The 17097-nt window shown below is 36.5% G+C and overlaps 2 protein-coding genes across 3 annotated transcripts; both read right to left on the bottom strand.

Annotated features, from left to right (window-relative positions):
• Positions 1–3970: 3970 nt before the first annotated feature.
• Positions 3971–5156, bottom strand: LOC139081689 (olfactory receptor 6K3-like). The gene is made up of 2 exons (XM_070608277.1): positions 4255–5156; positions 3971–4019 (listed from the first exon to the last, which is right to left on the bottom strand). Exons 1-2 carry the CDS (start codon positions 5154–5156, stop codon positions 3971–3973), a joined length of 951 nt encoding a protein of 316 aa, XP_070464378.1.
• Positions 5157–11231: 6075 nt separating this feature from the next.
• Positions 11232–13230, bottom strand: LOC103558924 (olfactory receptor 6K3-like). Of its 2 annotated transcripts, XM_070608278.1 has the most exons (2): positions 12325–13230; positions 11232–11234 (listed from the first exon to the last, which is right to left on the bottom strand). In XM_070608278.1, the coding sequence occupies exons 1-2, from the start codon at positions 13228–13230 to the stop codon at positions 11232–11234; spliced, it is 909 nt and encodes a 302-aa protein (XP_070464379.1). The 2 variants fall into 2 exon arrangements, with proteins under 2 accessions (XP_070464379.1, XP_008530376.2); XM_008532154.2 differs by lacking the exon at positions 11232–11234 and having other exon boundaries at positions 12280–13230.
• Positions 13231–17097: the final 3867 nt, after the last annotated feature.

The following is a 17097-nucleotide window of genomic DNA, read 5'->3' as shown; positions in this document are numbered from 1 at the left end:
ACTGACTTCTTACAATATTTTTTCTTGAAACTCAAAAATTCCAACTGGAAAAATTGCATTTCTAAAGATTTAGCATAGCACGAAAAAATCTCTCTCTCTTCTTTTAACAGCTTTATTTATGTGCATTCTGTATACAAAGAATTGCACATATGTAATGTATATGATTTGATGTTTTTGAACATATGCAAACACCCATGATATGATCAACACAACCAAGGTAACAGGCATATCCAACCCCTCCCACAGTTTCCTTGCATCTTGTTTGTGTGTGTGTGTGTGGTTTTTTTGTCCTTTGTTTTCTGTATATGTTAAAAACACTTAACATGAGATCTATACTCAAGAAATTTTGAAGTCACAATGCCATATTCTTAACTATAAGCACTATGTTGTACAGTAATGTCTAGAACTTATTCACCTATCATGACTGAAATTTTACACTCATTGAATAACCACTCCCTCTTTCCCCCCACCCTTCAGCCCCTAACAAACATAATTCTATTCTCTGTTTCTGTTAGTTTGACTATTTTAGATACCTCGTATAAGTGGAGTCATCCAATAGTTGCCCTTCTATGACTGGCCTGTTTCGCTTAGCATAACGTCTTCCAAGCTTATCTATGTTGTTGCAAATAGCAAGATTTCCTTCTTTTTAAAGGCTGAATAATATTGCTCTGTATGAGTATACTACATTTGCTTTATCAGTTTATCTCACAATGGACACTGAGGTTGTTTCCATACGTTGGCTATTGTGAACAGTGCCACAATGAACATGGGAATGCCGATAACTCTTTGAGATCCTGAAGTCAATTCTTTCAAATATATACCCAGAAGTGGGATTGCTGGATCATATGGTAGTTCTATTGTTAATTTTTTGAGGAATTCCCATAACTGTTGCAACATTTTACATTCCCACCAAAAGTGTATAAGGGTTTCAACTTCTCCACTACCTCAGTAACACCAGCTAATTTCGTTTTTTTAGTAATAGCCATTATAACAGGTGTGAGATGATATTTCATTGTAGTTTTGATTTGCATTTCCATGATGATTAGTGATGTCACGCAACTTTTCATACATCTGTGGCTATTTGTATGTCTTCTTTGGAGAAACGTCTGTTCAAATCCTTTGTCCACTCTTTAATTGGGTTATTAGGGTTTTTTTTCTGTTATTGAGTTGTAGGAGTTCCTTCTAGATTTTGGAAATTAACCCTTTATCAGATATAAGATTTGCAAATATTTTCTCCCATTCTGTAGGTTACCTTTTTATTCTGTTGATTGTTTCCTTTTCTGTGCAGAAGTTTTTAGTTTGATGTCGTCTCACTTGTCTATTCTTGCTTCTATTGCCTGTGCTTTTGGTGTCCTATTCAAGAAGTCATTGCCAAGACCAAAGTTGAGACAGAAGCTTTTCCTTTTTGTTTTCTTCTAGGAGTTTCACAATTTCAGGTCTTATGGTCTTCAGTCTCTTTTGAGCTGATGATTCAAATATTCTTTAACTCAGGAATATTTTCCTTTACTTTCAATTATTATTTTTCCTCTGTTTTTTTTTTTCTTCTGGAATTCCTATAATCACGTATATGATCTGTAGAATATATGAATACATTCCCTGTATACTTTTTTCTTTCCTTTTATTTAACCTTTACCTCTTCATGTGGCTCCATTAAGTTCTGGAATATTTTCTCCAGGCAGTCTTCTACGTCATTTTTCTCATTTTCTGTACTGTTCAATTTATTCTTCAATGTTCCTTTTATATTTTTTGCCAGTATTTTTTACTGACAGATACCATCTTCACAAATCTCCTTGAAAATTTAAATAAGAAATATTTTAATTCTTTTTATAAGTTACAGTTAGTCTGTTTGATGAAAGAGCATTTGCTTTCAATCCCCAAATCTCTCTGTCTCCATCTCTGTCTCTCTTTAATTATAGTAATCTGTCAAGTAATTATTGGGCCATGCATTTAACACAGTTAATGGTCTTAAAACATACAGTGTAGGGGAAGACTGAAGTGATTTTTTTAAAGGCAATCTGTGTGTGTGTGTGTGTGTGTGTGTGTATGTATGTATGAGATAACATATATGGATACAAAAACTTACTACAGAACAAATATGCCAAAGATCGAATTGCTCATAGAAAATATGGAAGTGTCTGCCATGAAGTCTAATATCAGCTATGGATGATTGCTGTTGTGCCAAGGAGTTGCACTTTTTGTTTTTGTTTTAGCTGCCTGAGATTACCTGGGTGTTTCATCACTTCTCTAGCTCATGTATTTCAGATTTACTTTTCATACACTTCTCCAAATACAGCTCCATTGTGATTCTATTTCATTCCATTCCTTCTATCCTGAGTTCTGAAATGGGCCATGGTTCTCAGCATCTGCTTTTCCAAGCTTTGATCATTTTTTTCCATAGCTTATGTGTAGAACCCTATCCATTTAATTCCTGGGTTCTTCTCTCCTATTTCCTTGTCCAATTGGATCTCATACCCATTCATATAAGTTTAGGGATCAACTGAGGGCACTCTTTTTCTCCAGTACTTATAATATTTTAGTTTCATTTTATTTTGTTTATTCTTTGTTCTGATGTTGCTGTTAGGTTTTAAATATACATCTTTATTCATTGCTGGACTACCCAATAGACAGACCCAACTGGTGTTTTAGGTACTTTATCCAATAAGATGCATGATTACTTACTTTTTATTGAAAGGAAAGTGATATATGGCATTTTGGGGTGTTAAAATAGCCATCACGAATGTTCTTGGGCAACATTATGTATATTTTAATCTTTGTTATTATATCCTTAACACGTTTCAGTGTGTAGGATATCTAACAGTTTATCTAGTCCTGATTTTGCTTATTTCTATAGAATTTTAGAATTTCTATAGAATTTCTATAGAATTCTAAGAATTCTACATAGAATGCTTCTATATAGGATATAGAAGAAAATCTAAAAATGTAGGTGTAAGCTGTTACCTAGTACAGAAATCTAAACTTGCATTTTAGAAAATTAATTCCTGGTGGCAATGCAGAGAACATATTTCAAAAGAAACAAAAATGAAAGCAAGAGTAATAGCTCAGAAAGGTATATATCTATATCTATCTCCATCATCTATTTATCTCTCATCTATCCACTCATCTATTATCACTTCAGAATGTGTTTGAAACTACCTTCAACCAAATAGTTTAATTCAATCAAATTGAATGAATTCCACCTAAACAACCAAAGCAAAATTAAAGTTGAACTTTACTTGACCCCAGAAAAATAATAGTAACAAAAACATTATAATAACCATAATTAAGTATTCCTAAGTATGAGTTTTCATTTTTAATATATAACTCTCTCTTTTAACATTTTTTAAAACATCCATAACAAATGCCAGCAATTATTGACAAAGAATATTAACAGCAACACTTATTTTTGCAGTTGGTCTGTTATGCACTAATCTACACACTTACATAGAGTAACTCACTTAATTTTCATAATAACCATATGAAGTTCTACTTTTAAAATATATTACTTTTACATCCATATCATGGATGTCAAAACTAAGATACAGGAAGATTAACTAATAACTTGTTCAAGGTCACAAAGCTAGTATGTGGTACCAGTGAAATATAAACCTTAACCTCTTCTACAGATGTTATACTCTTAAGCACTGTGTTTTATAGTCTGTAGCTGTTACTAATGCTTATAGGATAATAATAATGGTTATATAATAGCAATAAAACTAATGTCATAAAATATATATTTAATGGCTTAAACATCATATTCCCTTTCTATTATTTATCCATCTGTGCAAGTCTAAACAAGTAGTCTGTGATATCTGAATTGAACATATATAAATAGAATAAACATGTATGTGAGAAGAAGAGCTGAGATAAATAAACAGAAAATATCAGTGTGAAAAGGAATGACTTATATGTTAATTTTATGATTTAATATGTTAGATTAACATCCAAAGTAAGAGGTGCCTATGAGCCAGCATTATCTTGCAAATTCATTAAACACTTTCTGAAGGCAGAGAAGCTTCTTTTTTTTTTAAGATTTTATTTTTCCTTTTTCTGCCAAATATCCCCAGTATATAGTTGTGTATTTCTTTCAGTTGTGGATCCTTCTAGTTGTGGCATGAAGGACACTGCACCAGCATGGTGTGACGAGCAGTGCCATGTTCACGCACAGGATTTGAACCAGGGAAACCCTGGGCCATGAAGTAGAGCATGTGAATTTAACTACTCCACCACTGGGCTGGCCCCCAGAGAAGCTTCTTAATTGCAATATTCATATCTTTATTTCTCAAGCTATAGATGATAGGGTTGAAAAAGGGAGCAAGAACTGCAAACATCAGTGCAATGACTGTGTCCAAAATCGGTGGGAAAGTAGCAGAGAAACGCAGATACATGAGGGATACACTGCCGTAGAACAACAGAAAGACGCCAAGATGAGATGCACAGGTAGAAAAGGCCTTCTGGCGGCCTTCAGCAGAGGGAATCCTCAGGATCACAGTGATGATTCTGACATAAGAGAGGGCAATAATCAGGACAGAGAAGATGATGGCGATAGCATGGATCACATCCTCAAACAGAATCATGGATGTGTCTGTACAGGCCAAGCGCAGCACAGGCTCAAAGTCACAGAAGATCTGATGGATTTGGTTGGGGCCACAGAAGGGTAAAGTGGAAATCCATGCAATCTCTGGGAGCAACACAAGAAAGCCAAAGATGCAGGAGCCTGCAGAGAGCTGAGCACACAGCCGGGGGGTCATAATAGTTGGGTAGCGAAGAGGGTTACAGATGGCAACATACCTGTCAATGGCCATGGTGGTCAGTAAGATCCCCTCTGAATTTCCAAGTGAATGAAAGAAGTACATCTGCAAGAGGCAGCCAGTTATGGAGATGGTCTTTTTCTTACTGATTAGATTGGAGAGCATCTTGGGAATGGTGGCTGTGGTGTACCAGATCTCCAAAAATGAGAAAATGCTGATGAAATTATACATGGGAGTGTGGAGATGAATATCCATCCTCACTGCAAAAAATACAATGAGATTCCCAAGAACAATGAATATGTAGATGATGAACAAAGGAATGAAGAGGAGGAAGCTACCGTCTTCAAACTGGGGGAATCCAGAGAAGAGAAACTCTGTCACCATAGAAGTTTGGTTACTTCCCACCATGCTCTCAGCAGCCTTAATTGTTCTGGGTAGAAAAATACAGCTCACTCCCTAGATGAAATGTAAAGAGTCAGATCACTTGATTCATATGAGAGTCAAAGATATAAATGCTTTAGGTAGATGATTTACCTCTATCATTTTTGAATTCATTAAACAGATACTCATTTAGTACCTACTCAGTGGCAAGCACAACTGTAGGTTTGTTGAATTCAGTAGTGAGGAAAATATCTCTAATTTCATGAAGGTTATAGGCTAATGAAGGAGACAAAATAATAAATAAATATTAATAATGTCATGTTTATAAGCTATATTAACTAAAATAAGAGATTGATTTCAGTTAAGGAAGGACGTAAGTAGACTTTATAGGAATAGAGAAGGTTGTTTTCTAAGGGAAAAAGTGCTATTGGAGATTCATAGCAAAGGATAGGAAAGAATAAGATTAGTTGGGAGTAGTAAGAATGTAGCTATATTGGAATGAGACTCCTGGACAATGACAAAATACTGTTAAATTAGACAATGGCCAAATATGTCAGAATTGAGAAAGAATGTCCGAGCATGATCTGGAACCCTGGTTTAAAGATTGTTCTATGTTGGTTCAGAGATTAGCTTCCCAGGCTAGATGGTGTTTTTTTTATTAGTAGCTTAATTAACAAGTCTTCACTCAAGCTTCCAAGTACAACATCTAAGTGAAAGTATTTTGTTCCTAAGAAAATCTCAGCTCTAGGTAAATGAAATTTTGTAGTGATCCACATCTTTAGGGAAATCATCAGTAGTAGCTTTGACTCATCACTCTTGCAAAACCCAACACCAAGTGGAGAAAGAGAGTGGTGTGAGCCTGTGGAAGTCATTGGAATAGACTTGCCTTTCCTGGTCTTCTGGACTCTGCAATGCTTAAAAGAGGTGAATGGAGGCACTTGGAGAAGCCCAAGAAAAAAAATGTAAGAACTAGGGCTGCCTTGAAATTCACAGGAAGGTTTAAACTGGCTCCGACCCAAGGAGAAAGAATCAGATTGTGGTTGGCAATTGACTGAAAGAGAAAGGGAAGAAATTTAAGTCATGTAAAATTTTTGAATAAAGGAGTTGGACTTAAGTTCAATGCATAGGAATAAAAGAAGAAGGGAGTAAATCCTCCTACTCAACCCTCCACCTGAAAACTACATACACACTAAGGATTCTGGTTCCTGGCTAAAAACCTTTCTGATTTTCCAGGCCTGACCATGGACAGATACAAAGTCTTTCCCAGGTAGGACTCCCAGGGGAAAGCTGCCCTACCCACCGCAGACTTGGTGCAAAGCCAGTGCATTGCAGTCAAGGACTCAGATTCCCCTGGCCAGTCATGCTCTTTGCATGTTTACCTTCACTCCAGAGTCTTCATCCTAGCTGTCTGTATCTGAAGACTTGGGCCAATGTCTTCTTCAGGCACCTCTGCTGAGGTTCCTTATGGGAGGAGGAAGGGAAAAGCTTGAAAACACTTTTCCACACTCTGACTTAGTCTATTCCACGTCCTCCCCTTTATGTCAGGGTCCATAAAACTACTGGAGCCTTCTGTTCAGCACTTCTTCAATGGTGAAATGACCTCCATGTCTGTGCTGGTCCACCTGACCATTAATCAGTGCTCAGTTTCATGGGGGAGATGAAACCAGGGTGAGGAGACTCGGCACTTTCTCTAGTTTTAGACTTTTGCTCATTCTATCAAAGTGACTGATTAAAAGCTTCACTGTAACTTTCATTTAGGCTCACTGTTGCTTAAATCCACTACTAACACCTGACAGTTCAATTCTCTCTTAACAATAACAGTGAACCCTTGACACATTAAGACATTGGGGAAGGGGCAAAGAATATTTACACCATCTCTATTTGCAAATCACTATACAGATGTCTACTACTAATTCCTTAGAACTGAGACATTTTGGACCTCTAACGCAGTCACAAATATTGTCTTAATTTATTTCTAGAATCTCTATTTATTTCCCCTAAGCAACTGATGTTAATTCTTTTAATAGAATCTGGATGCTTACATTTTAGCAAAATCAATGTTCTTCTCTACAGAAATTATTGTGCCAATTAGAAGCATATCTGTTGAAGACTTGGAGGTGAGAAATGAGCTGACCCAATATCACTGGGAGAAAGGAAGATGAGCATAAAAATTTGATCTGAGGGTAGAGATTCGGTTCAACTTGAGTCAATATTCTGGGATAAGATTTTCAGTAATTGGCTTCCCTGATATATCTGACCTCTCTATATTCATGATCTTGTTTGGTTTATATTCATTTGACTGGGAACAGAGACCAGTATGTAAAATGGTATCCAACTGGATCAGAATTAACTTAGAAAAATTTGAGGGTGTGAAAGGAGAGGACCATTGATATAATTACTAGAGGAAATGTCTTAATTATTCAATCCATCACACCCCGGACAAAACATAACATCATCACTGATTTTTAATCCTATAAGTGTATCTCCTCCCTCCGAGCCTAACTACATTCAGCCACTCATGCAATCTCAAATATGTCCCCAAATATTGTTATTTAAGTCAACAGAAGGAACACTAGTTAATTGTCTTTTCCTTCTCCCCAGAAGGAATTTACTTTCTCCTTGACTCAGGACAAGCCAGCATCTTGAACTCCTGTGCATAATCCTCTTACCTCTGGCAGAGACAATGAAGTCCCTTCCCTTTCCTGCATTTATGCAGTTTAAGTCTGGTTCATCAACAAAGACTATTGTAACTATTTCTAAAGCCTTCTTGGGGAGATTTCTTTACTGGAGGATTTTCTCTGATGACTAGAGAAAAACAGCAATTCCATTTCCCCATGGATTAATTAATGGAAACCTCCTCCTCTGATCTTTTTTCATTAGTTCTCTTTAGTGTTAGGACTCCAAGAGTCTTCATAAATTGTGGGCCTCCTTTGATAAATCTATCAAATTTCTCAGAATAAATACACATGAATACAGATTCTTATGAAGTATTGCTTTCTACAGATTAGGGATTTTTTTTTCACTTCCCTACCTTCTGAAAGGATAATGGCATTTTTTAAGGCCTGTTGAGGTTCCCTGAGGAAGACACATTAACATTGTTGCCTGTTAGAAGCAGTGCTGTGAGAAGTTTACTTTGCTGAAGATACTTCTTTAGCACAGATTCTAAATGTAGACCACTACCTCACTGTTTGAGCCCACACATACCTAAATAGTTCCAGTGGTTCCGATGAAGACTTTAGCATGATGTGAGAATACCAATAATCTCTATATTGCAAAGAATATGGAACAATCTTAATAATCCCCTGTGTCCATGCCCCTTGCAAGGTGATTTGGCAGCAATTCCCATCGAGAAGTGGAAACTCTTTCTGTCCCCTGGGTCTCCCTTGGGACTTGGTTTGGCCATAGAATGCAACAGAAGGCTTTGTACGCCAGTTCTGAGCCTTGTCCTCAAGAAGCCCTGCACATACAGGCTCTGTCTCAACATCCTAACCAACCATCCTGTGAACAACGCAGACCAGCCTGCTGGAAGATGAAAGACCATGTGGAAGAAAGTATACTTATCTTAGTTAATGTTGTCCCAGTTCATCCAGCTATAGACAGCCAGCTACTGACCCTAGATACATGAGTGAACCAGGACTAGAAGAACCACCTATTTGATTCTAGCCTAAATTGCCAACCTATAAATTATGAGATAAATAAACTTCCTCTTTTAAGCCACTGATTTTGGGGGTGGTTTTGTTTTGTAGTACAAGATAATCAATAGGGTCACTTAAATCACCATTTCCACTTCCACTTTTGCTCCACTTCCATTCACTATTCATACTACAGTAAGAATGTTAATCTAATATAATTTCTTACTTAAATCTCTTGATTGTCTTTGCTTGGCAATTGGAATAAATTCCAATATCTCACAACATGACTTACAAAATTCTGCATATTGGCTGCACCTGGTTGATTGCTTCTTAGTCTTCAAGCATCAGCTTAAATGCTGCTTCATCAAAGAAGTGCTCCCTGCCCCTACTTCTAAATGAATATCCATATTTATGAATTCTTTTTACTCTTATCATTATATTGCTCTAGAAAGGATTATACCATTTTGACATCCCATCACTACTGTCAGAGAGTGCATATTTTCTTCATCACATATAAATTGTCATTATTTTTAAAAATAAAACTTGGTTTTTAATAAAGTACAATACTTTATTATAAATAAATGAGAAATGACAAATAAATGCAAAGTTAAAGATAAAACCCATCTATTAAATGTGTACCCAAAGTTATCAGAGTTAAAGACCTAAGTTCATTTTGTTTTCAAATTTAGGGTCATAACCCATACGTGACCAGTGAAATCAGTTTCAAAAGTATTTTTACTTACTTTTCAGAAAGATTGGCCCTGACCTAACATCTGTTGCCAATCTTCCTCTTTTTTTTTTTTTTTTCTCCCCAAAGCCCCAGTACATAGTTGTGTATGCTAATGGTGGGTCATTCTAGTTCTTCTATGTGGGATGCCGCCACAGCATGGCTTGATAAGCAGTGCATAGGTCGTGCCCAGGATCCGAACTGGGGAATCCTGGACCTCCAAAGTAGAGAGTGCTGATTAACCACTTGGTTACGGGACTGGCCTCTAGAAATGTTTTTAATGAAATAGAATAGAAGAAAAAAGAATTGAAAAGATGCAAAGCATCATATGGAATAAGCATGTTTTTGAAAAAAGTTTTTTTGTTGTAAACATGGATATGAATATGTAAATGTATATGTGCATGAGTCCAATATTATGATTTAAAATACATTCTTTATTATGAATCACAGCTCACAAATTATTTTTTGATCTCACTTGCTTCTGAATACCCCATTTCTCCGCTTTCATTGTTAGTTAAACTCCATGAAAGAGTTGTCTGTACTTGAAATTTCCAATTTGTCTTTGATTCTTCTCTATTAAACTACTTCAGTCAGAATAATGTTGTCCTAGACCGGTGCTCACTACAGTATAAGCTACATGAGGGTAGGGACTTTTTTTCAGTTGTTTAAGCACATAAAATAGTGCCTGGCGTAGGAGCCTCAGTAAATATTTGTTTCATGAATAAAGAAATGGGCCAAATGATTATTCCTTAGTGGTTTAGTATCTTTTAAAATCAGCAAGATTTTAGAGCTAATTATAGCAATATTTATTAGAATCAAAACTCATTATTCAAATTTTGCACTGAGGAATTTGGGTATATTTAGTATTTTATGTATTTTCATTACTTAAGGTATTTTTATCTATTACAATATCAGATCTACCTTGTAATTCTAATTTTAAATTTGTAATTAATTTATATTTTTTAAACCAACTTTATTGGCGTAAAGTTTATAGTCAATAAAAATCACACATTTAGTCAAGATATTACGCTTGTTATTTAAAACAAATTTTACTATGTTTATCACAGTATTGAAACTTTTAAAAGGATTTAGGTTTAGACATATTTATAAGAGTTTTGTTTTCTGTGTGTTTTTTTTGTTTTTAGACTATAAAGATTATTTTTTAAACCTGGGGAGACTTTGTTTATTGGGTCAGAAAATTGAGATACTTAAAGAGAAAAGAATGTACATCACCTTTAAATATAGTTTAAAAAGATTTAACTGCCAAGTTTATAAACCAGTCCAAAAATTTGTCAAACACCTTTAAAAGCAAATGATAAAATTGGATACTAATAGATTTTAAAGCAGGAATTCAAAGATCAAAGAATTGTGTTTCTGAATGTTTACCAGAAATAATTTTAATTTTGTAACCAAAGAAATTTCTATGTAATTTTCTGTATACAAAATTTTCCCTTATGGATATTAAAAAGCTCCATTAATGTAGGAGAAGATTTCAATTTACAAGCGTGAGAGGGGATAACGTATAGAGTTGGATCCCTGAGGCATGGAAGGGAATGGGGTCTGGAGCTGACCTGAAGTTGACAGCTAGCTCTTTCTTCCACTTTAGCACTCCTAAAGGGGTCCTAAGATTCATCTAGCTGCTTGACTGAAGTTGATGGAGGCTTTTTTCTTGTGTCCTATACTACTGATATTTCCATTCTTTTCTTCCATCACCTTCTGGCTGGCTTCCTGCTTTTTATGATATCACTGACAGTTGCCCTGTGTCCTTGGTTTTTTTCCCATATGCACTGGGCCAAAGCTTCTTTTTCTAGAGACAATTTACTCAGTCCCTGAAACTATTAGTGTAGTTTTGTAGGAGGAAGGCAAGGACATTTGTCCCAGAGGATAAAATATGTATGAACTTTTTAAAGGTGAGTATAAGCTCCAAGACAGAGAAAAAGGACAGGATGAACATTCCAGAGCAGAAAAGCAATAAGAACAAAGGCACTGAGGTATGAGACTGGCATGGCAATTTAACATAACATAAGATAGAATGTATTTAATAGTAGTGATAGTAATTTTAAAAAAGTGAACACATCAAGGTATAACTATATATTTTTACATAATTTACACATTTATTTTTTTGGTCCTAAACTCATATATTTTATCTACTTAAACTTCAAGTTTCCAAGAGTGTTTGTTCTGGAATTTTCAAAACAATATGAAAAATAACCCACAAAAGAGTTGATAATAACAATGGGACACAAACATCATGAGGTCAGCAGCTATATGTGCCGAATAATCATTGTAATATATCAGAAGAATATATTCTTATGGCGGGATAAAGGTCTCTGAGCTGAATGGTAGGAAGCCAGCCTTCTTGGTCTGGCTAAAACCACTTCACTGATGCATATCGTTAATCTTTCTAAAATAAAAAGTATAATAACTGATTTAAGGATATTGTGAATATAGAATGAAAGAGTAGGCAAGAGAAATTTTTAGGTGTGCAGGGAATAAATATGATTGTTGTTTAGCCCTGTATCCTCTATTGATTCATAGAAGATACTGCCATGCTATTTGGATTTACAAAGCAGAGGAAATATTCCATTATAATCTGCAAATGAAATAAAGGTAGGTAAATCACAGAAGACATCCTCTGTCAGATGAAACAATAGGTCTTAGGTTACAAAAGTGGAAAGAATACCCAAGCAGTAACATGAAAACAAGACATGCACAGTGATTCTAGAAACTGATTTGTTAGAATTTTAAACTTGTGGATATGGTATTTCTTTAAACAGATGTGTCTGAACTCTTATTGGCTTCCAGAGACATTGAACATCTTTGGAGAACACAGGACTTTCTTGATGGCATCTTTCATGTCTCTGTTCCTCAGACTGTAGATTATCGGGTTGAAAAGCGGGGCAAGAACAGCAAACATCAGTGCAATGGCCTTGTCCAGTATTGGTGGGAATGTAACAGAGAAGCGCAGGTACATGAGTGTCACACTGCCAAAAAACAGCAAGAAAATAGTAATGTGAGCCACACAAGTGGAGAATGCCTTCTGACGGCTTTCACCAGAGGGAATCCTCATGATCACAGTGATGATTCTTAAATAGGAAAGGGTAATGATGGAGACAGAAGTCAGAATGGAAATAGCATGTATCACATCTTCAACCAGAATCATGGATGTGTCTGTACATGCCAAGTGCAACACAGGTTCGAAGTCACAGAAGAGTTGATGAATTTGGTTGGGGCCACAGAATGGAAGAGTAGACATCCATACAATCTCTGGCAGCAACATAAGAAAGCCAAAGATGCAAGAGCCAATGGAGAGCTGGGTGCATAGTCGAGGGGTCATAATGATTGCGTAGCGCAGGGGGTTGCAGATGGCAACATACCTGTCGATGGCCATCGCCGTGAGGACTAGAGCTTCTGTGACCCCAAGTGAGTGGAAAAAATACATCTGCAGAAGGCAGCCAATGAAAGAAATGGTCTTCTGTTCACTGACCAGGTTAGAGAGCATCTTGGGGATGGTCACTGTGGTGTACCAAATCTCCAGGAAGGAGAAGATGCTGATGAAGTTGTACATGGGGTTGTGGAGACGTGTATCTAGCTGGACAGCAAAGAAGATAACGAAATTTCCAACAATAATGAAAATATAAATAAAGAGCAAAGGAATGAAGAAGAAAAGGCTTCCATTCTCAAACTGAGGGAAATCAGAGAAATAAAACTCAGTCACCATTGTCAGAGTCTCTTGATCCATGTTTTCAGCTGTTTCACTTTTTGGCTGATAGAATAAAATACAACAGTTAGAACTCTGTACATTCAAATAATAAATAGGAACTTCCTTTTTAAGCAATTAAAACAGCCTTAAAATGAAATTTATCAAATAAAATATACTATGTGAGTTGCTTTGCAAATTATAAAGTGAACCCGTTTAATTTGAAAATATGTTTTAGTAATTATTACAACTATGTTATCAACTATTCTGTTAGGTAAGCAAACAGTTTTACTAGTTGGACATATAAATTGGCACAAATTCTCCTGACTGTCACTTTGGAAATCTTTATTAAGAACTGTGAAACTACTTAAAGTCACCTTTCACCATATAACCTAACAAAAATGCTTAAAATATTAAAAATTATGTACAAAAATATTCACTGAAACATTTATTATAATAGCAAATTAGAAACAACTTAAGTAGGTAGTCTTTTTTTAAGATGAAATATTGGAGACACAAAGTGAATTATGACAAATGATCTCATCTGTGGATAAAAATAAGATCATTTTAAAGTGGGCATCTCCAAAACTAGAGTGCAGGTGTCATCTTTGCTTGGTCAGCCTCATTATTAACAATCAAGTAAAAAGAAAAAGCCAAATATCGTGCTGAATTTCATTTACTTTAAAACACAACAGCTTAGACACAAGTGATACATCTGTGTGTGTAAATTAATCTTACTCTGTACTCCAAAGAGGGTTAGTTAATAGTTGAAGTCTAGTAATCTAGAAATCACACTATGGAAGTGGTTTGGTAACATTTGAAAGACTTTAATTAGCAGTCAACATTCAGAGGCAGTTTTGGCAAGATCTTCAAATATCCCTATCTGTATCCACACTGTGGGGCTTATTGAGTATCATAGAGCAGATCTTCTCGACTTTAGCACTAATGACATTGATAGCTCTGTGCACTATGGACCAGATCATTCTTTGTTGGGAATGGGGAGTAGGAAGCTTTCCTGTGCTTGTTACGATGTTTAGCAGCAACCCTGGCCGCTACCTACTAGATGTCAGTAGCACAGATCCTTCCCCAGTCATGTTAACCAAAAACTCTCTAGAAATTGCCAAATGTCCCTGCAGGGGAGGAGTGGGAGCCAAACTGCCCCAGTTGAGAAGCATTGGCATACAGAAGTTTAGAATTTGGGGGGGGGGGCGGGTAGTGGTGAAAAACCAGGTGACCAAAATTTGTGGTTTGGGCCTGAAATATACCTAAACCCTTGCTTGAAGGGACACAAGAATTTGATGACCCAAACTGTCTATTAAGCTTGGACAGTACAATAGCCCGTGATTCATTCATTTCACAGAGGATCCATCACCTGATCTTACCAGAAGATTGGCTTTTCTATCAGTGAGAATTTTGTTACATTTGTCTTTGATAGAAAGCTTCAATCATTCTACTAATCAGTGAGCCTAAAGAATAGAGAGGTGTGACTTCCATGAGCTTCCAAGAACAGATTTGATAATAGTTTTTGTGCCTGCTTGCTAATAAATGTTTGTATGCATGCAGAATTCTGAGTCTTGCCTTCATTGCATTCAACTGCCTGGTAGTGATATTAGTGGAGATGAACCTCTGTAATTACAGGACATGCTAGAGGTGTTAACCAGTGCTGCAAAGGTAATCATATTGCAACACAAAAATGCATCAAGTCAACGTATTGTACACCTTAAATGTACTCAATGTTACATGTCAATTATATCTCAATTTTAAAAATTAAAATAAATAAAGAGAGAAAGCTACTGATATCTATGAAAAAGAGTCCATTGTGAACTAGCCATAGATACAAAAGACAAAATTATTTTGAAACCAGAATACCAGAGGCTTTAAACAAACAGAAAATCAGTTTGTTGTACAGCAAGCAAATATTTTTATAGTATTTTTTTTTTGCTCCTGCTTTTTATAGACACAGCAGAATGTTAAACCTGTATTGAAACAAGAGAAATATGAAGGACAAAATTTCCCTTTGTTTTTGTTTGGGAAAATTTCTACCTAAAAAAAAACAAACGTTCACAATAAAAAATAATTTATGCCCTGATCATTTCTTGTCTTAATGATTCTTATCTAGATTCATTATCTTCAGACTTTTTTCACTCCAATTCATCCTTTACTCAGCTACTGGAGTGATTTTTCTTAAATGAACAGCTGTCAATCCTCTGTCTGAAAACAGACTTTTTAGTGGCTCCTAGAGGCTTTCAAATAAAATCTGAACTTGTAAGCATGACAGATAATTTGAATGTATATGAGGTTTTAAATCATTGTAATGTAATGATATCCCAATGTCATTTGGCTTTATTATGCCCAATATACTTCCTCCACATGACAGAAAAGAACACCCTTGTGACGTTCTCAATTCCTCTTTCAGAGGCAGCAGAGAGATACAAAAGGGAAACTGGCATTATGCTCTATGATAATTACATTTTGGAATTAGAAAATTAAAACTGAAAAGGGAAAAATTGTCAGGTCTTCAGGAACTCGAGTCTTTAAAAAAGAAAGAAGATACATATGGGAAGGCAATTTGAAGCAGACAGTTGAGCCCAAAATTATATCTGACATATTTTCTGGAAGAAGGGATAGCCCAGAATCTCAACTAGTAAGCTACAATGGTTGTTATGGTATGTCTTTATTCTTTTTTTTTTTACTTTTTTTTTTTTTTTGCTGGGGAAGGCTGACTCTGAGCTAACATCAGCTGTCAGTCTTCCTCTTTTTGTATGGGACCCACCACCCCAGCATGGCGACTAACAGACAAGTGCTGTAGGTCCATGCCCAGGAACTGAACCGTGCCAAATTTAACCACTAGTCCACCAGGGCTGGTCCTGGTATTGCTTTATTCTTAAGGGCATTTTATGGCTCCACTAAATAAAATGCAAGCATACTAGATCACAATTTAATCCAGAAATCAGTGGAGGTGCAAAGAGTCAGAGAGCTAGTGGCTCAGACAAAATTTAATTCAATATTTCTCCCGGTGTTTGTTATCGTCTGACCATCTCTAGCTCTAGGACACAAATTCACCACAAATCCTCAATCCTGAGCTATGATCTTTTCCCTTACCTCACACACCTGCAAAATCTCAACAAAGTTTCCACAAGTCTTTCTTCATTGAACCAGAAAAAATTCTGGTTCTGTGAGAATCTTCCTCAATATATAACAAACAAAGCCACTCACCCATATGCCAAAGTACAGAGCCAGTTCTGCCTCCCATACCCACCTTTTCCAGAAACCTAGAGGGCCCCTCCTGTCTCCCAAATGTCTTCATCTTCATTGTTCTGCAGTCCAACAAGTAGGAAGATTTATAACCACAACCACAACATGAGACTTCTCAGGGAATAGTCAAATGGGAGGAAGACTTTCTTCTGATGGGTTCTCCCCCAGTGCCAGGAGGAAAGCAACCCCGGGTCCCAAGCCGTTAATTAGAGGAACACTTGGTGCCTTGCTCCCTTTTATGAGGTTGCCACACCCGTGGGAAGATAGTTCTTTGAGTCAGGCTAGAAATCAGATGGGAAGGGATACATGGTTTTCCTTTCTGTCGAAGGGGTAAAAGAAGTGTTTATATACAAAGTGTCTGCTGAGACAGAGGAAAGATAAGGAACAAGAGAATCAAGCTAATGAAGTGTGATTCAAAGGCAGAAGGATTTTCTCCACTCTTTATTGAAGCAGCTTCAGAGCAGTTCAGGGATATTATAGAAGATTCTGCCAGCAGGCGCCCAACATGACTCAGCAGAACTTCTTCAGAAGGATCCAGAGAATCAAAGGGCAATTAGTAGTAGTGGCAGGAATGAGGGGCTCCCATGAGATTTCACGGGCTTCAGTGGTCCCAGCGGCAGATGCCCCCAAGGAGCTGGAGTCAGGAAAGGATTT

The sequence above is a fragment of the Equus przewalskii genome, unplaced genomic scaffold, assembly GCF_037783145.1.
Source record: "Equus przewalskii isolate Varuska unplaced genomic scaffold, EquPr2 ChrUn-6, whole genome shotgun sequence".
In the NCBI taxonomy this organism is placed as follows: Eukaryota; Metazoa; Chordata; class Mammalia; order Perissodactyla; family Equidae; genus Equus; species Equus przewalskii.
Note: the sequence above shows the minus strand (reverse complement) of the source record. Positions and strands in the feature narration are given on the sequence as shown.

Excerpts from the sequence above, each read along its gene's own strand:
- LOC139081689 (XM_070608277.1), bottom strand. The coding sequence starts at position 5,156 with ATGGTGGGAAGTAACCAAACTTCTATGGTGACAGAGTTTCTCTTCTCT. Across the intron at positions 4,020-4,254 it reads AAAGATATGAATATTGCAAT|AAAGAAGCTTCTCTGCCTTC; the intron begins TAAGAAGCTTCT and ends ATCTTAAAAAAA.
- LOC103558924 (XM_008532154.2), bottom strand. The coding sequence starts at position 13,230 with ATGGATCAAGAGACTCTGACAATGGTGACTGAGTTTTATTTCTCTGAT.